The sequence below is a fragment of the Vanellus vanellus genome (assembly GCF_965231255.1).
Source record: "Vanellus vanellus genome assembly, chromosome: 2".
In the NCBI taxonomy this organism is placed as follows: Eukaryota; Metazoa; Chordata; class Aves; order Charadriiformes; family Charadriidae; genus Vanellus; species Vanellus vanellus.
The window spans coordinates 113,687,609-113,713,196 of NC_138906.1; the positions used below are offsets into that span (position 1 = coordinate 113,687,609).

General features: G+C 38.3%; 1 protein-coding gene across 2 annotated transcripts in view; it reads right to left on the reverse strand.

The window, feature by feature from the left end:
- Positions 1-12,607: 12,607 nt before the first annotated feature.
- Positions 12,608-25,588, reverse strand: part of VAPA (VAMP associated protein A) — a 32,715-nt gene continuing 19,734 nt past the window's right edge. Inside the window, exons 3-6 of one of the 2 annotated variants that reach the window (XM_082479198.1) lie at positions 19,477-19,580; positions 17,394-17,474; positions 14,327-14,503; positions 12,608-13,384 (exon numbers count right to left, since the gene is read on the reverse strand). In XM_082479198.1, coding sequence (XP_082335324.1) covers positions 13,226-13,384; positions 14,327-14,503; positions 17,394-17,474; positions 19,477-19,580 — 521 coding nt within the window. In that variant the 3' untranslated portion in view covers positions 12,608-13,225. Of the gene's footprint in view, positions 13,385-14,326; positions 14,541-17,393; positions 17,475-19,476; positions 19,581-25,588 lie in introns of those variants that run through there. The other variant, XM_082479199.1, reaches the window with a different exon arrangement.

The following is a 25,588-nucleotide window of genomic DNA, read 5'->3' on the forward strand; positions in this document are numbered from 1 at the left end:
ATGCAACACACAACTCAGTCCCAGCTGACATCTGTGTGCTTGTGATGCAGGACTGAAGCAGAGAGCAAAGGGAGTGCTCCGCCACATGGTGTTCTATACTCATCAGGGCAATGATCTACAATTTATTAGTGCTTCGTGGCTCCTCTGTAAATTGCCTAATGGCAGAAATATTACAACAGTTTCAAGAGAAAGGCCTGCCTAGTTCTTACCTCTAAAAAGCACGTTCACGTCTCAGCTGTCTTCTGAATCAGACTTGCAAAGATCTAGGTTTTCCAAGGCTTTACTGTTACACTAAATGCAAACATGACGCAGTGTACAAATTGTACAAGAACTGCATTTTTTATCTGTCACCTAGAGATAGTTAAAAAGGAAGCACTGGAAAAAGACCTTCACAATGCATGGCCAGAAATCTGATTTGGGGCTTCTCTAGTTTAGTCGTAGTGTTGACCGGAAACATGATTTTATGATCTGGGTTCTTAGCATATGCTGCACCAGCTTCCCTCCTTATGCCTATATATTTTTTTCTTTATTTTTCTCTTAGCCAATAGAAGCTACGTTGGACAAAGATACAAGTCTTCAGAGCGCATAGTTTATTTGCCTATCCATGTTCTCTGCAAGATTTCTCCTAGGTTACAGGCATAGAACTAGGAGCTAAGCTTCCTTGATCTTTTGGTTTCATCATGCACTAAAGTAACTGCTGCATAGCACCACATGCATTTGTGATGCAATATATTCCATTCCTTTTATTTCTCCAACCTGACCTCATGTGCTGGCAGCCCTGGCTGCTAAAGAAGTTAAGCCGCAAGTGGTTTAGCAGTGGAAGACCTACAAACTGAGTAATTTGTCCAATACTGAAGCGCCCAAGTTTTGAAAAGTGAAACAATTCATGTTGGTATCTTCAATAACTGCCAATGTTGCCAGGACAGGTGAAAATTTTTCCTTCGGCACCACTGTCATATCCTACTCAAGGAGTCACCTGATAGAAGAAATGATAACCTGAAGAAGTTCTTACACAAATTGTTTTAACAGGTTCTATTTAAGAAAAAAGGACAAAAGGGATCAGAAAACTCAAAACAAGTGTTCTTGCTCTGTTTCTATACCGTTTACATATTGTGCCTGCTGCCCTGGGGTAGAATGTCATTTTTATGAACAGAAGTCCGTATTTTAAGATATAATGTCTGTCTTGCTTGAGTTGGAGTGTGCTTGCTTAAAGTGCAGGTTTTAAAAAAAAAAAAATCTTTTTATTTTTGTAAAGTTATAGAAGATATTTTTCTTCTCAACTATGTTCCAGATTAAACTGCCGGGGAAGTTTAAGCACTTGTGAAACTATTGATTGAAATAAAAAAAGCCTAATTGAAAAACTAAGGATTTCTCTGCATCCTATACATGTTAGTTTTCTGTTCTGTTGACTTTCAACCTGTAAAAAAGTCACAGATATCTCAGAAAGAGATAACTAAAAATCCCTCCGTTGAGCAACCTGCACACAGAAAAGCTCATTTCTTATTATATACACAAGAAAACATTTTTCCTTGAGAACATGTCACTAGAAACAGCTCTGACGGATACAGCGGGGATGCTTTGGGTTTCCCAGCACATCTTCAGGTTCTCTGAATAAAAGGTGGGCTGGAAGTGCCCAGCAAGTAATGACAGCACCGGCTTGCAAGGAGAGGAGGGTCAGAGCAGCTGGGTCAGGACAAAGGGTGTGGTGTCAACAGAAACCAAATATTTTTCGTAACTGAGCTGTAAGCAAACAGAACAGCATTACTGCTCTCCTATTCCATCTGGCTTGCTCAAAGGGCTACAGCCTGGAGGGGAAGCAGGGAGGGATTAGAAAGGACACTTCTCTTAAAGACGAAGAAAGACCTGGTATGAACTGAGAAGGGAAAGCAAGTCACAGGATGATGAAAGCATCTTTCCTCAGTGCTGCGCATTTTCACTCCTGCCTCGCTCACACAAAGATGACCTGAAATGCAGTCAATGCGACTTCCACCACCACCATCAAAAGCTTTGGAGTTAACCGATTTCTGAGTTTTCAGAAGTGACTCAGGAGATCCCTGAAAGATAAGCTTGATTTTCAGGAAGCATGCCTTAAACTACAAGGGACTCTGAATGCAGTAGCCACACCCTGTGAAGAAGTGGTCTCGCTTCCACACACAGCCTGATGTATGGATGAATTCAGGCATAAACAGATTCTACGCGGCATAGTTTACCCACTCCTGACCCAAAAGGGAAGGCTAGATAATAAAAAACAGCACCGTTCATCTGAATTTTATAGTTTCATTGATTCTCCATGGTTTTCCCTCTTACTACAGGTATTTGCCAAGAACTTTTGTTCTTCAAGTCTTCCCCTCTTTGGTGCAATCACTGTTTATTTTTTTTAATTAATATTTGCCGCCGTAAATAATAAGGAAATGAAGAAATAAAATTTCCACTCCACTGCTGAATCGGGCAGAAATAAACATGGCTGTGAGGAATCAAACCACGTGTACCTTCCACAGCTAAGGAAACAGTGTTGTTGGGCTGAGCAATTATTTATCAAGCACCTTCTCCCCACTCCTTCACAAGTCTGCTCCAGAGTATAGGAACAGTCCATCAGATGGATTCTAGCTATGGTCATACCCAGCCCTGAAGACAGTAATTAATTCCTACATGTCTTTCAGTAATGGGAACTGCTCATGATCGCTGCCTCAAAGCAGGCAGACATGACTACCAACATCCCTTTCCCATGGGAACCACATCGGTCCTTGTTTGCTGCCATTTCCAAGACAGCCTATTGGAAAATGAGAAAGCGAGCTGCTCAGGATACCGCTGTCTTCAAATAAAGACATGAAAACAGTTGGGGGAAAAAGTTTACACTTGGAGTTGTTAGGAATTAGATCTCCTAGAATAACTCTGCTGAATTCTGCAATTCCTCCCACAGAAAAGCCCCAAGGTCAGACCTATGGACCTTCATGCAGAGGACAGACTCTTGCTAGACTGACACATGCATTATGAAATTCTTTAAATAAATGCCCAACTACTGGATCACTTTTCTCTTAGCACCAAACAGTAGCCTGAAGACCCCCACAGATGCTTAAAACAATATAAAGACATCAGCTTTACCCACTGCCTTATAAGGCGTTGCTGGAAACAACCGTATCTTCCAGCAAACAAAATTATTAATTCCCCGGCTATAAACGAGAGACACACACAAACCCCTAAATACCCAGCGCACAAAAAATGAGCTATAAATCCGCAATTTTCAGCGGGAGCCCGTGAGAGCGGCCGACGGGCCGGACTGGGTGCAGCGCCCGGCGGGGCGGGCCGGGAGCGCGGCGGGCCGGGGGGACATTGCCATCTGGCGGTTAAAGCTTGCCCAGCCTCAACCCTCCTGCCAGCCTTCCCCCCACACCCCCCAAAAAAAAAAACCCAAAAAAACCCAAACAAACAAAAAAAAGAAAGAAAGCCGACGCTAATACGGTTAGGGGAGCGGGGAGACCAAAACCAGGCACGCTTTAAAGGTTCATGGTCCCCTTTATCGGGAATAATAAGCAGCAGGAGAGCTCCAGTTAAACAGAGGCTGGGCACGTTCCCCTTCGTCTGATTACTGAAATTAATTTAGACTTGAGAGGGTAAGGGAGCAACTATGGAGCAGAGAGAAGTGCCAGCGAGGGAAGAGGGTGACACCACCATCTCTCTTTCATGAGAGAAAGGGTCATCAGAGCCTGGACAACCAGGCAAATTAACAAGCAACACGTACTGCCCCTTAAACCAGTTTCTCCACTGAGCCCATGGTTTTAGCCTACAGAAAATAAAAACATACATCTTTTAAAAGGTATTTTACAAGTCTTCCCTGAGGATCAGACTAACACTCCAGCTTCATTATCCTTACCAGAAAGGATGCTCTCTCCTTACCAGAGGGGAACACCCTCCGCGAGAGCAGTAGCCATAAAAGAAATCACAGGAACTACACTCAGAAGAAATCTGAAGTTACACTTTCAAATGCCAAAATGAAGCTTTGCCCCTGCAGCCCCTCCAGCACGTCCAGTGCCATACAAACAGGACAAAATTTTGTCAACCTATACAATATGCATTAAAGGAATTTCTCCTCTGCACTCCGTAAGGGATACTGGGGAAATGATTGCATGCTCTAAGCTGTACCAAGCATTTCTGCAGGTTTTGTTTTAAATTAATACTAGAAGGAAAATTATTACTGAACTGTAAAATCTGCATTGCTTCAACATATTCCCATCTGTCCAAAAATGTACATATAAATGGCAACTGGAAAGCAATGACATATATATATACAGCTCATACGTAAGTACTTTATTCATGGAATTACCAATATTTTTATGACTAGTAACACACATTCACTAGAACTGCTCTAAGAGCTACATAAACTCTCAAATATGTTATATATGCTAAAGAATACCTCTATATTTTGACAGAGTCTAATTTTAAATCTTAGACTATTATTGGCTCACCCTAGTATAAGCGCAAGTGTTTCAGCTTCCACAATTGCAACCAGGACTAGGAGATTACTATCAATGTATAGCTATGCGAAAGGAAGCATACAGGACTTAGTGGCCACCAGGCATGAGACTGGGAAGGATTTGCTACAAAAATAGCTTAATTTCTTTAAATCTAAAAAATGCTTTTGCATTGACAGCTGAGATCTTTGCACTTCACAAAACCAGTAGCAATTGCTTTTGGATGTTAGAAATTCACCTTGTGTCAGCATCCTCCTGCTTAAGCCTCCCGTTTCTCTTTGATGGTCTCAAACTAATACTCACAGAGGATCAGAGTGCATTTGAGAGGGGCTTTTGGACAAGACAGCTCTCATTTGCCAAAGAAAGTGTTTCTGCATCTAGTCGCTCTGAAAATTAGCAATTTTAAAGTAGTTCAAAAATTAGGTGAGGAAAATGGATTAGCAGAGGTAAGTAAAACAGTTGCAAACATGATACAACATGAAGTCTTACAGTAACCCATTGTGCTGTAACCCCCGGTTTGCATACAGGCACCCCAGAAAGATTTCTGTTCACACATCAGATGTAAATATTAATGTACACAGACACACACAACAGTTTTGCATAATCCTGTTATTATGCCTGCCCACACAGGGGAATTAATGTTTGCGTGGCTCACCTAATGATCCGCACTGTATGCGCAGAGCGCCGGAGGACTTGGGTCACATGTTGCTCTTTCTCCACTGCTCTCTTGGAGCAGAAGCCAAGGAGATCAGGAGGCCCCTGTCTGTATGCTGCTGGTTACATTGCTGAAAATACTTACTTTTGATTAGCTGCTTCATTTCTACGCCTCTAGTTCCACAAACGCAACTCCTCATAGCTCTAGAAGTAGACTCATAAAACCACAATTAGCTTATTTTTTAAATTACTGTTCTAAGAGAAGTTTTGAGGTCAGTTACAGCTCCTCTAAAGATCAGACTCCTCCCACCTATTTGCAATCATTAAATCATTAGTATTTCCAAAGTGCCTGAGCAGAGCAGGTTGGAGAAGTAAGGAAGTATACATGCAGGGTTATACTTTCTTCCAACTTTTAGCATTTCTCACCCCATTATTTAGCATTTTCTTGCATCGCCTCCTTCCTGTCCCCCAGGTGAATGAAGCTCCTGTCCCACCCCACACACCCTACATGAGCCTACTGTAGATGCCCCAACCCTTGAGGTGTTGCTGGACGGGGCTTTGAGCAACCTGGTCTGGTGGGAGGTGTCCCTGCCCTTGGCCGGGGGGTTGGAACTCGATGATCTTTAAGGTCCCATCCAACCTAAACCATTCTATGATTCTACTCTGGTGACAGCTCGAGCTTTCCCTGCCATGCCTGCTAACCTTGCTCCCTTGTAACACGCTCGTCCCTCACCCACATTGCTGACAAGTGCTGGGCTACCGTCGGCAGCTGCCGGGGCGTTTGATCTATGCCCAAGGTGACAGCTCGGCAAGCGCACCAGCACCAACTGGTCAAACAGCAGCAAGCAGGACAGGCATCTTTCCAGCTCATTGTGCAGGCTCGCCCTGGATGGCAGCACCAATTTAAATGTCTTTCATCTCAGCTCTAATTTTCCTGGAATTGGAGGTAGTTGGTAGCTGTGAAACATCAACTTCTCTATCAAATGTGGCTTGAATTAGATTTCAAATTCACACAGGGAGAAGCAGCACAAAGATGCTGCAATCACATAAAACTTGTCTCTTTAAAAAGTTAAGTTTTTCCGCAAATACGCTGACCTTCCTTTGCCATTGTAATCTGGTTCCTGTGGAGGCAGGATGAAGAGATAATTTCACCTAATCAGGAAAGCAATCTGTTCTGATTTTCTTGAAGCTGGGACATGTAATGAGGGGCCCAAGGGCTAAAGCATTTCAAGGTACTATGCAAGGAAGTGAAGTCTGAAAGCAGTGCCATGAAGTTGGAAGGCTGCATTGAGAATGTGAGGTTAGACAATCTCGGGCATGAATGCAATGAAAATCCTTCTCCTGGTGTTCTCCTGTTTACACGACCATGACCAGTCACCGCGTTTGAGGCTTTACACCCTGAGGCCGGAGAGAAAGCCCTGATCCGAGAGGACACAGCAGTTTCCAGCATGTGTCTGGGGAGAAGACAGCACGTACAGATCTCCCTCACAGCCCAGCTGTCCTGGGCAGACACAGCCATCAACAAAGCCGCTTCTGAAGCGGTACATCTTCTCTTCTCTTCTCATAGAATCATTTAGGTTGGCTGGAAAAGACCCTTAAGACCATCAAGTCCAATTATTAACCTAATACTGCCAAGTCCACCACTAAACTGTGTCCCTAAGTGCCACAACCATCTCTTCCTACCATACTCCCTTCTTCACTTGACCCCAACCACCCCTCAGTTCCCACTTGAGATGTGGAACAGGTGTCTCATATTTATCATTTCAAAATTTTAAACTAAACTGAGGTGATTAAGGCAATCAAGGAATATTAGCCACTGCATGAGCTTCCACCTTCTATGAACTACTCAGTTCAGTATCAAAGCTGCACTCTTTAGTACCTCTGAATACAGCCCTAGAGGGCTGTCTCTCCATTTAACCCAGGGTTCATGTTTTGTTTTAAGTGGACTTTCCTCCTAAGCCCTTCCAGAACATGGTTCTACAAACCAGACTCTCCTACATAATGGTTGAGAGGCATTGCTTTAAATCATTAAGAAACAGAGCACAATCTTTATAATTGATTACTAGATTGTCATTATTAATATTCCTCAAACCAGCCCTCATACCAGTGCACAGGTGTACTGCAGTTCTGAAAAGCAGTAATAACAGCAAAGCATTTACTAAATTTGAGTGAAAACATAGCAGTGGATTTAAGCTTTGTAAGAGTCTACTATTGCTGGAGCATCTGCATGCAGCAGACACATTTAGGGTTTTTTTAAAAAAAAAAAAAAAAAAAAAAAAAGTGCTTGGCTCTTCTGAAGAAGTGCCTCCAAAAATCAGAGCATAGCTGTCTGTATCATCTGTATTCGGACTATAAAAGTAGCAATGGAAAAATATTTTGCCACTCGCATGGGTAGAACAATATATACCACCACTAACATGGCAGTTGTACAGATTTAGGACTGTTTGTTTTCTTTTACTTGAAAAGTACAAACAGCACTGACTCCACAAAAGTGTTTGTTGTTTTTTTTTTCCTACACAGACACACTAATGTTCTGATTACAAACACAATATGTCCAGATGTTTAGCATCTTCACCACCACCGTCTTTAGCAGAAGTCAGGCCATATAATCCCAGTGAGCACAATCCACCATTAAACACCTCTAAGACATTTTCTGCCTGTTTAACACTCAGCTTCAGGAACAGACAAGGCAACAGCTGTCTTTAAGAAGGTGCTTTAAAAGCCTATGAAAAATTTCCAAGCAACATGAAGCATCATTTTGGATACTCAAAAAAAAAAAAAAAAAAAAGGCTTGAACAAGGTTCAAGGAAGGCTTGATGAGAAACGGGATGGAGTGTCTGCCAGAGAACAGGGGCTGTGTCAAAACCATCCCTTCCCAATCATTTGTCCCAGCACTTGTGCCTCAGCTTCCCCATCTCTAAAGCCAGGATAAGCTATACTTTACAAGGCAGACTGAGACACTCACAAAGGTTGCTATTTAATTACTAACCACTCTGAGAACAGCCTAGACATTGATCACCAGTGACAATCTCTCCCAATTCACCTACGCACATGAACCTGCACCAGCATCTGTACAAAGATAAACTTTCAAGAACATCCTGAAATAATTATTCCCAGACTAAGGCAATTTTTTTTTTTTTTTTAAGAACTTGGATGATAACCAGACTAACTTAAAAAAAACCCTCACAATGTTTTTTTCTTATACACAACTGTAAATGGTAAGAATGAATAACTATTTTGGTCACTTTTCAATTAATTTTTCATTTATTTCATGTGTCTGAGCTCAGACTGCTTAAATAGCTGTCTGTTTCATGCCTCTGTGCCTGGATACCATAACACCCTTTAAATCTTTTCTAAAGAAGAGGGAGTGGAAGAGCAGGCTCCCACCACCGCAAGCAGCAGAAGCAGCTACTGTATAAACAGGGATTCAATACCTTGCTGGCAGTGTTATCAACATTACATAAACTGGTACCAAGCTTTAAATAAAATGGCACTTCAACAGGGTGGGCAATGCTTATACCACAATTTAGTTAAAACCAAAATCTTTCATCCCCTAACAAATTATATTTCATCCAAATCAGTTTCTAGATCCAGTTTACCACGCAAACATAAGCCCTTGTCCCAGGGAAAGAGGAAGAGGCACTGACCTTACCATCTAGCTGTAATGAGAAAGCCAGATAAAAGATAATCAGTTGTTTTGCTTTTGCACAAGACCTCATTTCTACATAGCTATTTGTCACCTAGAGGACAAATACATAAAGGTGACAACATCATCATTACCTCTGTTTACACAGCCCTATCAGAAACCGTGTTTTTTCTTAACATATGCAACCTGCATTCAAAAAGAAAAACACAACAGACCAACTTAGATCATATACTTGTTCACATTATTTGAGTGCCCCTGAAAGAGCAGTTCAGACAGGAAACAAAGAAATCGGTCAAATTTAATCATCATTAATTTCAGTCCTTCCTACAGGAGCTCAAACCCTTGTGAAAACTGACTCCTGTATTTAGCCTCCCCTCTTATCCAACATTAAAGCGTGCCACCAGACTAAAGCCACCACAGAAGCTCAAGATCAGAAAAGACAGAGCCTCCCTGGCAGCAGCGGTCAGTGCTGCACACGGATGTTGCCTTCCAGGGTACACCCCGCAAAGCCATTCAATGGTAACCAGCGTAGAAAGCAAAGCGGTGTACTGCTATGTTCACAACAACATGGTTAAAAAGAAGAGCTACAGAATTTCATCCCACCTGTAAACACGAAGAGCAGGGTGTTTCAACATTACAGTAAACGTTGATTAGGGTTGGCCCATAACTGTGTAGCTCTCATTCCATCTTTTGCCACAGCCTGAAGCAAGAGTTTGCCATGGCAAAGAAGTTCAAGCATTTATACCTAGGGACTCCAAACAGGAAAAAGAAAACCCTTTGTCACGACAACTATTATAAGGCTGACAAACCATCAGGACTTTTTACTAGGGCATGTAGCAATATGACGAGGGGGAATGGCTTTAAACTGGAAGAGGACAGGTTCAGATTGAACATTAAGAAGAAGTTTCTCACTTTGAGGGTGGTAAGGCACTGGAACAGGTTGCCCAGAGAGGTTGTTGAGGCCCCATCCCTGGAGGTGTTCAAGGCCAGGCTGGATGGGGCCTTGGGCAATCCAGTCTAGTGGGAGGTGTCCCCGCCTATGGCAGGTGGCTGGAACTTGATGATCTTCAAGATCCTTTCCAACCTAAACCATTCTATGATTCTACGATCAGCATCCTCAGCGCTACATAGGTTGAGGCACCTGCTCTTCATTCCAACACTGAATCTTCATCCACGCCAGCTTCACACTATTTACTAGCAGTACTGAGAAGCAGGGCAGTTACACCGCCTGCAAGGTGGACTAGATACATCTATTCACTATCATGAGTCTACGGAATGTACATAGTCACAGAGAAGTTCCAAAATAAAAAGGACACTACCACATTTTTAATAGTTTATTAACACTTCAACTTTTAATATCTTTGAAGAAGGCCTGAAAGATAAGTTTTGCTTATTGACTTTGTCTTTTCCCCTTTGGCAAAATGTCACCTTCCACCTCCTCCCTCCACCCTCTCTCCTCCCAAGAGAATAATGAAATTTCAAGCTAGTGTTTGGTTGCATCTTATGTGTAAATTGGCTTCAACCATAGCAGCAGAAACATGCAAGCCTGGGCAACAGTGTTTGTCAACAGCTTTTAGAGAATGAGTAGAAGTGCACAAATAAATTGTGCATTGATACAAATAACTTTTTCTTAAGTGAACTTCACACATATATTATTTTTTTTTTAAAGTGGCTTAAATTTGGTGCCCAGAATTACTGCAGAAGCTCTAGCTTCTATTTAACTAGCCTTTTTTTCCCCCCTGAACCATCATATTACCCTTTTTTAAAGTGCTATATTCATAAAAACTTTAAAATACTATTTTGATACTGTATACTTGTCCCATCTTGCCCTTTTGAGAAATCAGAAGAGCAATCTGCAATACATTTAACTGAAGTTATGCATTTAGCCTCACATGACTTTATGGGCATCATTGTCTGATCATATCACTAGGAGCAGTGGAGAGACTGTATTTCCCCGTGCTTACATACACAAGTAAGCAGGCAGACAAAGCAAGAAGTTCTAACCATTTCAGGAACAAAGACAAACAATTTAATCCATATTACATAATTCACTGAATACAGTTGATCTCATCCAAAGTGACTCCTGAGAGCAAAATAGTTTTAGCATTACATTTTATATACAGCTAAGAAGGGATTACTGGAAACCAAGACAGTCTCCTTATACCATTAGTAAGTACATTGGTTACGAGACCGCTGCACACTTTCACTTTGAAGACATTACTTAAACCATGACCAAGTTTTACCACCACCTGTTTTTTATTTATTAGAAAAAGTTATTTCAATCTGATTTTAACATTATTTTTACCTTAGTCCTGAAAGTGCTAGCTACCCTTGAAAATCTCCATACACTACGCTGTAAACATTTTAAGATCTTCCAGAGGATTTTTTTTTTCCCTTCAATGCAGGAACGACTGCTCTATCTGAAGCAAACTACATCCTGCACACTATTGCTTTCGTTATTTTCCACGTAATCAGTTTGGAACAGGCTATGAAAGTTTGATGTGGCTATGTTCTGTTAGAGGGAATAAAAAAAAAAACAAAACAAAACAAAACAAAACAAAAAAAAACACCAAAAAAGAAAATGGGAGAATTACACCATTCTGAACCAGCGGAACCAAAATAATCAAGACCTTAACATAGTTTTTCCAGTCACTGGGATGGAAGGAGACTTGAATGCAGACACTGGAACAAGTGATTGGAAACATCTGTGCTTGCATGCTTAAGTGAAAAGATAAGCAGTATTTGCATTTTCTTCATCAACTTCCTTGCACATATGCAAGATTTTATAAAAAAAGTTTATCACAGAGAGCAATGACAGAACATGATGTAATTACAGTTTGTTTTTTTTAAAAAAAGCACTAGAAATCAAAGGCAACCAAGATAACGTACATCTTCTCCAGAACATTTTTCTCAGCTACATAAGATGTGCATATACCAAGGTCTAACACACTTAGCTGCACCACATCAAGTCAAGCTGTCCAAGAACATACACAATTTTGCTTACAGGAGTATATCCCTTCCGCAATTTTTCAGTTTACAAGTAATTCCCTGTGTGGGATTATGCTTAGTTAGAAGTACAGATAATATTTTGTTCCAATACTACTGTTTGTTTCTATGACATATTCAGAGATGAGGCAAGACTTAAGATTAAGTGCAGGGAAGCAGTTCAGACCTCAAAAAAATGCATTCTTTAAAACTTAGCTATATATGGTTAACACAGGTAGATCTGGCAAGAGTTGCATAAAAATGATTTTCATTTTCAAAAGGTGAGCAACTGAGGCTCACTCAGCAAATATCAACTCTTCTGCATCATGGAATTCACTATGGGTGTCCGAATCATTCAAACTGCATTTTTTAATATCTGCTAAAACAGAATTACAAACTGAGTTAAGTTAGTGTATGTGAATTAAGTACCCTTATGAAATCAAAGAATAATGTTGACTCCTGGAAGGCACCCAGAAGATCCAAAGATGGAACAGAAGGTTGATTATTACACTCCTGCACAATCCAAGCAAATTGTTAATATACTGAGAACATTCATGTCTGATATTTGTACCTGCTGGATATCCAAATTATTCTGTCCCAAAACAAGTTTGATAACCATCCTCTCTGTAGCTGAAAGCAGCCAGAAAACAGTTCTTTTGTTTAAACAAATGGAATGGAAACCTTTTTTTTTTCCCCAAAAAACTTCAATTACAACAGTCTAAGCCAGAGACTTAAGCAAATAAACTTCAAAAATAGCCATTTTTTACAAGTAGCAAATTACCATGAACAATGAACTTGTTAGGAATCCCTTCTAAAAGTACGACACACACAAACAGGCTACCCAGCAGAAAAATCTGTTAACAATTTTATTTCTTTTGTAATGTTAAATATTATGGGACAGGATTGTAAGGATGAAGAACTCTCAACAATGCCTCACAAGGGATAAGAAAGAAATTCTGCCATGATATTAGCAAAGTAAGGTAAGGAGAAAATTTACACAGTAAGAGGCACCATTTCCCCCAGAACACCTCTTGTCATATTCCTGAATGAGTGGGATTAGCAATCTAATAAATCATTTTTCAAGAGGTAACAGCAACAGATAAAATTTTAAAGGATTATTAAAATAACATTTAAAAGACTCTGAACAATTTTTGAATTCTTATTAAAACCACAGAAAAAAAGAACAATTCTTTATTTATGAATTTCATAAAGGACTGACTGTGCAACTGACACCTGCTATTGATGACTTAATGTACAATTTTGTCCAGTAGCCGAACAGTTTGTCTTTTCAGATTGTGTTTTCTAACCGTGCGAGATCATTAAAGGCAAAGCCTGTTATGATGCTGTACACAAAAACGGCCACTTGGGCCATACTACCAATGAAGTGGTAGGTAAACAAATCTTTTTCTGGCCAAGAAAAAAAAAAAAAAAAAGGAAGCTGCATTTTGCATGCTTCTCTCACTCATTCTTTCTACAAGATGAACTTCCCTAGAAAGAATCCAATGAAAATGGCTGCAATTACAACAAGAAGTGAAGGAAGAGAATTAGAGCCATTATCTCTGAGGGCCAAAGCTGTAGGCGATCCAGATTTATCTGAGTGCGCTACTTTTCTGAGCCTCAAGCCTTCATCCTGAGGGGGGAAAAAAACACAGGTGGAAAAAAATTACAAACACATCTTCTTACAATTGCAAAAACTGAACTCAAATGTCCAATTTACTAGTGAACATTTAAATAAAGTTAAAAAATAACATTACACCACACCAAAATCCAAAATCCAAACATAGCAAACCATAATATTTCAAATAAGGACAGGTAATCCACTAGTCTCTCTTCATGTTCTCGTTAAGAAAGATTCTGAAATTCTTGCTAGGCATCATGAAGAATCCTGCTTTTACTCACTATGCGTCAGAATTAAGTAGCAGTAATTCCTTATTGTGAAGGAGAAACATCTGCTTTGTGTAGTGTTTCTCCTAATGCTCCAATGTCGTCAGAATTACAGGAGTGGAGACATCATTATTTCATGGTTCTTTAAAAGGCTACCACGGCCAATGAAATTGCCAGGTACCCAAAAGCAAATATATGGAAAAGTCACATAGTCATATATTGACTAGTTACGGGTTACTGAAATGGCACGAAAATAGTGTTTGCTTACCTCCTCTGGCCAAACAATTGTTCTTGTTCACTAACAATTTGTGATACAGAATGTTACCACTTTGGATCTCCTTTACTCATTCTCAATGAGTAACAATGCACATTTAATAAAAGCTACTCATTTGGTACCTCTGGTTTAGACTTAAAGCAACTAAGACCACCTTAAATACGACCATTTCATTTAAGAAGAAAATTATGTAGCTTCAGTATCTCATCCATGACAATCACAAAGTCTCAATCACTGAGAAGTTCAAAATATACAGTATATAAAGGACAGTAAAATCATATTGCAAATCAATCTTGACATTCTAATAGTCATATTTCTTTTCTGGAATACACATCTATTGGCCAAATTACAAACCAGACCTTTCAATCAAGAAGAACAAAGCCACTTCAATACAAACATTGAAGCAGAACTTACTCTCAGGTGCCGATTTTCATCCGTCAGCTTCATAATCTCTGCTTGAAGTCTTTTGCACTCCTCCACTAGCTTCCTTGTTTCAGTATCATTAAGTGAAACACTATGTGGTTTTGGCATCGGTCCATCCTGCTTAGATGTATTCAGTACTGGGGCAGGTTTGCTTGCATCTATATCGTTCTACAAATATTAAGAATGACTTGAGAATTTTACTTACCTAGAGAAAAATCATCCACAGCTTAAAATTGAAACAATTCAGCTACTAATATAGTTCAATGAAGTTTATATTTACAGTAATCTGAACAAAGACTTCTATTATCAGTTCAATTCTGATTTGCTCAAATATTAAAAAGCAAGTGAAGATTGCACTTTTTAGATTTGGTACTACATGGTACTGAGACCAAAATTAATACTTTAGCTGCTTAACACTGACCCAGCAGGCATCCAAAAGATGGCACAAAATACACCAAACAGCATTTGAACTTGAGGGGAAAAAATAAAAGGAAGAAACTAATCCCACAATAGTAAGAAAAAAAAAATGTAAAAAGAAAACAGGTTGTGTCACAAACTAATTTGAAGTACATATGGCACAAATGTCTTGCACTTACAGCACCTCTTACTGAAGGAAAATAAAGTCTTGCACGTACATAGAATTTAAGTCTCACAGCATCTCTGAAATACACATTACTAATTTTGAATACAAGTGACAAGTCACACAAAAAAACTGCAATAAAGCCAAAAATAATAATAAAAATCTAGTTCCCACAGCTCCGCTCAAAAAATACAATGATCTTCAGTAGACATTAATACAATGGATTCAACTGTATAGCCCAGGTTACCATTCGTAAAAACACAGCATTCATATGGCATTACACAGCTTATATTCAGATTCAGCCTTCTGTATTCCTACTTGCTTGGCTACACAGCTATGTCATTTAGATCACCACCATACTACACCTTTCATAACCAAAGTAGTCCAAGGTTACACATTAAGCGTAACAGAAAGCCTATTAAAAAGGTAAACACATCCATGTAATAACAAGGCAACTAAAAAAGAGATGCAAGAACTTGTTTAGTTCCTATGCAAGTAGCAGTTATTTGGTCTACAGCATCTACTTGCATTTTATATTTTTTGCAATGCAGCCATAGATAGCCTAAGAGCCAGATCCTTCTACTCAACACAGGTACTCCTAACTGGATTTAAGAAGACCAACGTATTTCTATCATGAGTATGAGGATCAGGATCTGTTGCTTTTTTAATTGGTTTGCTAACTGAACTGAATTCCTTTAGTAGTACTGAAACTTCACCAGTAGTTATCTCCCTGGAAAAAACCTCCTTCTGCTGCTTGACCTCACTAACTGGCTTCTTCATGTCAATCTTCTGGCTATGACTGGTAGGCATCTGAAGAAAGTTACTGCTGACTGGAGTGAAATACTTGTGTCCTGGTGTAGTTATATCCTGAGGTGGCAGGTGAGGCTTACCCTCAGGACTCGGCAGATTTTTCATTGCCAGGTTTAAGGGATTGCCTAAATGAACTGCTAAAGCAGGGGTTTGCAACCCTACGCTGCTACTCAGAAAAATCCAAATATTATGTACAGTCAATACTATGAAGATTACACATTAAAGAAAGTACAAAAGGAAATAGTTTGGTATAATCCACTACATTTTTCTCACTACATTAAGCATTTTATAAAATTAAAAACAAGTATAATTTACCTTCTTATTAAATTACATCTTAAATATTAGAAAAAAAACACAGAAAGTAGACAACTAAGTGCCTTGATAATAAATGCTTAACCTTTACAGTTTTAGCATTTAACACACTTAAGCAGCTTACATCTGAATAAAAAGCTGCATCTCATAAATTAGCCTTTACAAAAAAAAAAAAACCCACAAGACACAAATCACACCAAAAGCATTATACTGATACCACATCTGGAAAATATCTTTTCATTACACTCCAAAAACTGTATTAAAAGAATAGCTGCAAAGACAGCTACTGGCCAGCTAGCAGCCTTCACTTAAACCCTTTATGAATGTAAATAGTAAGATGGATTTTACATGCATGGATTCATGCTATTTTCCCCCAACATGCCTTACAGATTACTGTAAAATCTGGACAGTACTAAAAAGTCAAGGCCATGAAGTGAATAAGGTCGTTTACAGAAATCCTTCCTTAGCACTCTAATTCACAATGCTAAAGGCACCAAAAAACCCCCCATCAACCCCCCCAAAAAAAACAAACAACCCAGAACATACAGTATTAAGATTCCATAAATCAGAATTTCAAGCATGAGGGTAAAAGAAATATTAACGCATAAGAATTTGGTCGCATTCTGCAAAACTTCTAGGTAACTGACAGTTAACCATTATTCCAAATATCAGGCAACACAAAACAGACATCTTCAGTCTATATACAGTGAAACTCATCTCCTACACAATTGGAATATATTTTGTTTGAAGACAAGAGCATGAAAGAGATAATGGGATTTTTTTTTTTTTGTCTGATTATCTGTCTTTACCATTACCTTAAAAAAATGCATTTAGGATTCCCAAAGCATGCGTTAATTTCTTATCAGTACTTCCTTTTCTAATCCAGCTGAATTAAAAACAGAATTTTTAAAACTGAAAAGCATTTAATACTTTAAAAAGCAAATAATGCAATTAACTTTTCACTGTATGCAGCATTGAAGATTCTCTTCTTTTTTTTAATTATCTGACCACAGCAAAACCCTAAGGCAAATCAATAATAAAAATAATAAAAAGACAGTAATTTTTGGCATTAGTCTCCATGGCTGGAGGTTTTAAGGATGCAGCTGGACAGGGTTCTCCCTTTCCAATGAACGGTTCGACCAGAGGGTATTTCAAGGTCCCTTTCAACCTGGGCTGTTCTACCATTCTATGAATCCTTGCAAAGTTACATACCAAACACCTCTCTTGTCTAAGTTAGTACAAATTCCTACAATCCATTTAATCAACAGATCAAATAGGTTTAAAAAAATTCAAAACAAATTTTCATGAGATCCTACCAATCAGTGTATGGCAGTTTCCTACTCTTTTCCTACTTACCAGTTTATCATTTTCGTTGGGCATTTCAAACACACATCTCAATTTGGAGTCCATTAACTCATCAGGTTTTGCTTCTTTCCACTAAACCAAAAATTAATACAGTTACTTAACATGCCAGACTCATGCAAACATCTAAACAGTCCATAAGCTTGCACTTAGTACTTGCCTTCTAAATAGCTGAATACTGTCCTTACCCTAGCTGCAATTTTCAGACTTGCTTTTGAATAATGTTTTTTTGTTCACTTTGACTACTGCAAAGTAATGAAAGCTAGATATGGTTAATTAAGTCTGGAAATGGAAATGAGTAAATTGAATGCAAGAATGGATCCAGAGCTTTGTAAGGGATAGGGAGGGGACAATATAGCAGTTCCTTTAACACACAATGAGGACCAAGTACCATCTGAGTCAGTTTAAGAACACAGTTCTAGCCTTATCACTCCTTGATAAATGTACTCCTTATGTCCCATCTTAGAAGCACCAATTTTAAAACAAAAGATTGAAAGACACCTTTTAGTCACTCTATATTTAGTTCCAGAGTAAATTTCCTTAACTCTTCATATTTTAGATTTTTAACCACTTCCTCCTTTTACTGCATAATACATTAAAATTTGGGCCTAGAAAACTTTTCAAAGCAGTTTATAAAAAACATTTTTAAATTTTAATGTTTATTAATATATTTAAATAATTGCAAAATATGCTGGAATCTCTCGGCTCAACTGACAATTAACTTTCACTTCATGTAGCTGCCTTAAATCTTTAGTCTCAGAGACTGATCTGAAGTCTGCAGCAATTTTTCCAACAATGGGTCCTATGAAGTTACCTTAGAATTGCAGGTCTTACAGACTAGAATATCCAGGCTTTTCCTTTTTTGTTGTTGTTCTTTTTGTCAGTGGCATTAGTTGTACAGTAACTTATAACTACAATTACCGATTTTCTGCAAGATGTGTTTCTCAGTATTCTATACTTGAACACCCTGAGAAAGCAGTTATTTGAAAGGTATTTCTAAAGTGGATTTTTATATCCTCACCAAATAGCTATGCTTCACTTACCACACATAACGAAGAGCTATCAGAGCATATTAAGAAAAAATAAACCAGACTAACAAGGAAGAGACATTAACTTTCTAGCTACGTGTCTCAAAAGCTTCACAAAATCTAAAAGGTTTTCTACTGTTTCCAGCAAAGAGTGATGCCACAGTAGTCTATGCCTTCATATAAAGGGACACAGCCCAAACCTGTAGAGGTCTAGTGGATTTCAGTGATTTATAAAACCTCATCTTTATCCTTCGTTTCCCCTCTCCTCCTCTGCCTTGAGCAAGCATTGAACATACCTGTGTAAACTCAGACATTTCTCAAAACAGTCTCTAGAGACAGAAGCCTGTGCATCATTCTCCTCCACCTTAATACCCATGCTTACAGGAGCCCACATACAAAGGGCACGTCCTGACAACTGAAGGCGTCCTTCCCATTGCTGCCAGCTTGTAATGTCAGAAGCAGGTGTCCTTATTTCTGAACTAAAAAGCACAAACCTAAATATCTTCTTTCTGGATTTTTCATCAGACCAGTCCTGCCTGAGAACTGAATCTACATGTTCTATTAAAACAGAAAATAAATCTGTCATTTGTGCTGTCTTTAGCCATTTGGTATCTTGTAGAGACACATATCTTAGTCTTCCAAATATTTCAATTCACGATAATCCCATTCAACATTCAATTTAAACACTTTTCAGACCAAATGCACCCATTTCATACAGCTTCAGGCTTGTTATTTAAATATAATCTTGATTCCTTCAAATACAATGCTTACCCCCCTTTAGATTAGCTGCATATAAGGTACAATATGCCCGTATTTTAACATTGAACTGACCTTACATTAGACTGACTACTATTTCCATTCAACCAGTTCACTAGGTGAGTTCCAAGGACTGAGCTTGCATTTAATATTAAAAACCCTGAATCATGTATGGAAGTCAGAGAAAACCCAATTCTTCTCAAAAAAAAATTGTAAAAACATGATTCATTTACACTTAAGCCTGAATTTTTAAGGAAGAAATACAACAGTCATTTTATCCAATTTTTACTTACCACTGCCTCCATATCTGAAATATTTGGTGGTGCATAGGTTGTTTGTACCATAAACTTGTGTTTACTCTTCTCATTTGGGTCATAGTCAAAAGGCTGCAGCATTACTGTTCAAAAGAAAAAATATAGCATAAAAATGTGATTCTTCAGCTAATCACTGTAGCACGTATGCTATCCACTTTAGATTTGCTTCTCACTGAAAAGACACTGAAAGTTAAAATGTAAAGACAGTGTTGAAAATAGAGCAGATATACACTGTAGCAAAAGGTACTGAGAGGAGAGATCTTAAAAAGCTTTTCAGTCTGGTGTAGCTGACATGATTATTTCTGTAATTACTATAGCTAAAAGACAATTCATATATAAGTATGAACAAACAGATCCTGTAAGACAAAAAAAAAAAAAACTCAAGCAAACACCACAGGATTTTTCTTTGAAATAAACACATTTAATGATTAAGTGAATGCAAAGCTAAAGAATTGTAGCACACACTATGATAGTTACTCAGGGGAAGAAAGAAAAAGAAAAAAAAGACGACAAAAGAGAAAACCTACATTAGGTAGACCACCAAGCAGTGGGGCGAGTTCAGTTAACTTTTAAAAGTATATTAACCTAAGCTGGGAGCGAAACTACTACAATACTTCATTCACACTACAGTTACTATAGGAGGTAAAGCTGCCTGGGGCTTTAATAACACATCTTTAAAACACTTTCAATTTGGTCCCGTTAAAAAAAATATATATACTTATAGCGATCAGTTATGTAATAACTACACAACACATTTTACTCAGTTTTTAATGTTCTTAACGGTAAGTCCAGTCTAACAGTTAACATTTGTCCAAAAGTACTCCAAAATCCAGGTACACACTTTAATTCTATGACAAGTTTTACCACTGCATTTTACCAGCAAAGAAAGGGATAGGATTCAAAATCAACTTCCCTGTAAAGGCAGCTTTAAGTGAAACATTAAAATAAAACTCATAATACCCACTGATTGCATTTTATCTTATGTATTTTCTTGCTGCATTTTCAGCTTTCAACATATGGTAATGCAGATATATTAAAAAAAAAAAAAAAAACAAACCACCAACCACCTTCTGGATGAAACCAGAAATTTTTGACACAGCATAGTTTGTGCTACAAGTACCAGAGGCAGGGCATGCAAGCGGTTCAGACTTTCTGAATTGACAGCCTTTTTACTGTACTTTCAGCTTTCCAAAGTTGAAATCTCTGTTGGTCAAGAACAGAAGCTCATGTTTCTGAAGTTATTTTCAAGTGTGCACAAGCTCAGTGAAAATAATTACATCATTGACAGTATTTGTAGCTTCCGTTATTTCTACAGCACAATACTTTTAAATGAAAGCTTTAATTACAGAAGCACAGTACCTTCACCCATCCAAGTTGTACGAAGCCATCCAGGAGCAGACTATGTTTTTACACCATATAGTGATTATCCAGGTCACCCTGGCATCACTATTTTGTGTGTAGTTTCTTCAGTTCAAAGGGACTAAAATAACATGATGTCTGTAATACAGACCAGGAGATTAGAACTTTTATAGGAAATAGTTGCATATGCAGGGTCATAATGTAAAGGTTTGGAGAAATACCCGAATACACAAGGTTTGTTATGGTAGTGTTGGGGGACTACTGAAGCAGAGGGATGGATACACAACCAGTAGAGTCTACTTCCAACCATACTGCCTGTCTGGAGCAGACCCTGAAACAAACTATCATGTTTTCTCCCTTGTCTTTTTTCAGAGACAATTACTTGCCCTACTCCAGATGGGAATACAGGACCACACAAATTATATTTAAATATACGTGTACGTGGGTGTCACAGTTTCAGCTGGGATAGAGTTAACTTCCTTGCTAGCAGCTGGTGTGGGTCTATGTTTTGGATTCAGGATGAGAGTGGTGTTGATGGCACGCTGATGTTTTTGGTTGTTGCTAAACAGACAAGGCCTTTTCTGCTCCTCATACCTCCCTGCCAGCAAGTAGACTGGGAGTGCACAAAAAGTTGGGAGTAGACACAGCCTGGACAGCTGACCCCAACCGGCCAAAGGGTTATTCGATACCATATGATATCATGCTCAGTATACAAAGCTGTGGGAAGAAGAAAGGGAGGGACATTCAGTGATGGCATTTGCCTTCCCAAGTAAGGGTTATGCATCATGGACCCCTGCTTTCCTGGAGATGGCTGAACACCTGCCTGCTGATGGGAAGCAGTGAATGAATTCCTTGCTTTTCTTGTGTGCACAGCTTTGGCTCTACCTGTTAAACCATCTTTATCTCAACCCATATGTTTTTTCTCACTTTTACTCTTTTGATTCTCTCCCTTATCCCAACTGGGGAGAATGAGTGAATGGCTGTGGTCCTAGTCGCTGGCTGGGAATACACCATGATAGTGGGTACACTTGCAACTTGTTCTACCAGAGGATGAGGACTCTGAGTGAAATGTAGAGATTAAGTTATTGGACAGTGTACATACACTTGTCTTCCACAGAATGTGAATTCCAGTTCAGTATATCTTTATACAAAATTAAAAGAGAAGCTGAAATAGCTTCAGATAAAGATATTAAAAAAAAAAATAATGCAAGAATTACATTTATGGAGTCCTATCAACAGGTATCTGTATATTTACCTATTTTACAACAACGAAAAAGTTATAGCAGAAATACTAATTGAGCTAGAAAAACACATTGTATGCTCTGAACAACCTTCCCATATATTCTAAACCAATTCAGTCTGTAGACTTTGATACTGCTACAGTTTTCATCAATTAAATTATATTTTCTACAATTCTGAATCTTTATTGGATGTGTAGTTCAACATACTTCACAGAGAGAGTAAATTCTTCATGGTAGGTTGGAACTGCATTAGTTTATAAAATATTAAGTATAGTATCACAATTACTAACTTGTCCTTTCCAAATTCCCTTGTACCTATGAAAAAAAAATTACTTCTAAGTTTAATTACACTGCCACCTAACTTTAGGCCTTAAATACTAGTTAGTTGCAAGTGTTTGCTACAGGATGGTTATCTCTTTTTTTTTTTTCCCCTTAAATGTTACATACAGCATAATCAAAGTATAAGTGAATAATCTGAATCAGATATTTCCACAAATAAAGCACATAAAGGAAATGCAGTATTTGACATGCTTTCAAACAACCCTTTTTGAAAAGGTTTAAAAGTCAGGTTTCTTTAATCATTGGTCTCACTGTGGTCCAAAACATAACTGATCAAACCAAATGCTTCTTCCAGGTATGGATGCTATAGCAATTTATCTCTAAGAATTGTTCCATCAACAGACTACTAAATAGCATTCAGTACTTCAGTTTCCTAGAGCCAAGGGAACAGATGGAGTAACTTGAAAGATGAAAGCCAGCTTTCCATCATCAGAGAACTTCTTTATATGCTGGCAGAATCCTTGGATAACTAGTTAAATAACTTTATGTTCTTTGACCACTCAGTAATAGCTGAGAATCTGCTATTGAAAAACAGCAGAAAAAGACAGTCCATGATTTTAAAGAGTTCTTCAAGCTCTTCATGGTTTTAAGTAATCATAGAAAATCCAATGAATATACGAAGCCACAGTTTTCAACATGTTCTTGGAATCTCTGAGTAGTCCAGAGATCACTTCTAGGGGAATCGCAATAGTTATGAAAGCAAGCCTCTTGTTAATAGGTCTAGGTTTTCTACACAGGAGGGCTTTATCTCCACAAAATAAATCTTAAAGGGGTCTGAAAACCAGAAGGAAGAACAGTAACAAGTTGTGAAGAAAGAGGAGTAACACGCTATATTCTGAAAAGAAAAATCAATGATACATGACATGATAATAAATAGTTAATTTAGGGCATCAAGGTAAAGAAAAACAGGTCTTACCAAATCAGTACTTTTGGAAAAAACGTATAAACATGGCTGAAGAAGGTTACATAGTGATCCACAATTGAATGATAAACAAAATGCCTGTGAAATTCCTTAAAATCACTGTTAAATCAGAATTCCAACAATGAATTTAAAAACTACCTTGACTCTGAACAAGCATATGATGCATTATACAGGCTGAAGACAGCTAACGCTATCTTAACGTTTAGATTTGAACACAGAGATTCAGCCCATGGTATCCTATAGTGATTTCTCGCTGCACAACAACGTGAGAGAAATCTATTTTTAATTATACGACAGATGAGTCAGCACTGAAAACATTCAGTTGAGAGATTGAAGAGATAAAGTGGGTCACTAGAAAAATTATCTGTGCACTTGGCTTACCAAGTGACCCAAAAGAAATTTTATGCTTGAAAACAAAAAGATGAAGCTGACACTTTGGGGAAAACAACTTAATTCTGAAAAGCATTGTGGAGTCACTGTAACTTAACAACTGCACATGAAAGCAACTTGGGGTGACTGTAGCTGAATAACAGCACAAGGATCCAGTAATACAGAAAAAGGGATATCAAAGATTGCCTGCTATGGGAACCGAAGAGTTGAGCTATATGATACCGTTTCCCTTTACTGGTGAACCTGAAATATTGTTTACAACTCCAGTATTGCCTCATTTAAAAAACTGAAATATTCAAAGCATTAAAAGGATTATTTGTAACTATGAAAGCACATTTTACAATAGGCAAACAGAATACTTGAATCTATTCAATTCCCTGAAGGGGACTGTCCAGCAGGATCAATTCCAATTCAATCAAGTCCAGCAGGATCTTGATTGTGGTGTATGACTACCCATAGGAAAGATCTCCGATACCAGATTAAGCACACAGTTAAGACAAAATTGCTGAAAGTTGAAGCTGAATACAGAAATTAAGTAGCCTTTTGACAACTTGAATCTTGAACCAATTCTCAGTAAAATGATCTTTCATCTACAAGATGCTAGACCGTCCATGATAAGCAATACTGAAGTTTTAAAGAGTCACATCCTACAGATCATGTTAGATTAGAAGACTGGTCTCTCTCCTTCAAGGAAAGTTACTCTAAGGTTTTAATCAATCATAAATATAAAGTTTTCCTGAGTTATTTCTCGCAATATTTGAACGTACCACTTGAAGCTACTTCTCCAGCTTCTTTTAAACTTCCCAATGGGTATAAGAATATGAATCTGAAAAGCTCTGAGGATTGTTCCATGTCTCCCTTTTACTTTGCTACAGTTCTCAAAGGATCCTACAAAAATCAGCTTTCTAGACTGAGATCTAGGAGCTCACACCTGTATTGCCTGTGATCTCTACAACCTATAAGACCACAGCCTATAAAAAGGGTATTCCCCCCTCTCCAAGTCAGGAAATATGGTAAGTCCAGAGAAATAAAAAGTTTCTCACCTCTTACAATCACTGATTTGAGAATTCCCTTTATTCTGCAGATTCCTACCTCAAAAATGATCAGCAGAATGGCCTACAAAAGTCATTTACCAAATCAGAAGACTGATACCTAGTCTTTTCCCATTGTCTTGAGAATGTCTACTCTCACGATTACTAACACCTGGTCTTTTTGACGTTGTCCAGTCCGGTATAGGATTAGACCATTACACATCCAGCTATCAAAATTCTGCAGATTGTCAGAACAAAACATGTAAGCCAAACCTACGTGGAGTTTCACAGGAAAAAAAAAAAAAAGAAAATATTGCCTGTCTTCAGGGGTCACACTCTGCTGAAAAGTAAGGATACTTCTTTTAATCCCCTCATGCAAAAAAAAAAAAAACCAAACACAGAGTAAGGAAAGAGTCTTCTATAGTGAAACATACTAGCTTTTTCAAATTTAAGGGCTAGAAACTGCTCCACCTATTTAATGATTGCCACTTAACACATACTACTGTGATAAATGGAAGAATTACAAAACAGTAGAGTTGGGGGACCAATACTACAGTCAAAACAACCAGCCTACAATTGTAAATGAATGATTTTATTTTTTCTAAATGCAATGAACTGTCAAATGTTAAACTTTAAAGACATCAGACCAGTCAAGCAATGCCCTACTTCAAGATATAAGCATGAATATAGTAGTCTGAAGCAAAGGTATTCTTTAATGTCACTGCCCATTTCCAAATTTCTTTTCCTCCTTTCAGAGGAAGATAAATGTGACAAATGGCAAGTGTTTCTGTATGGTGGATTTTTCACAT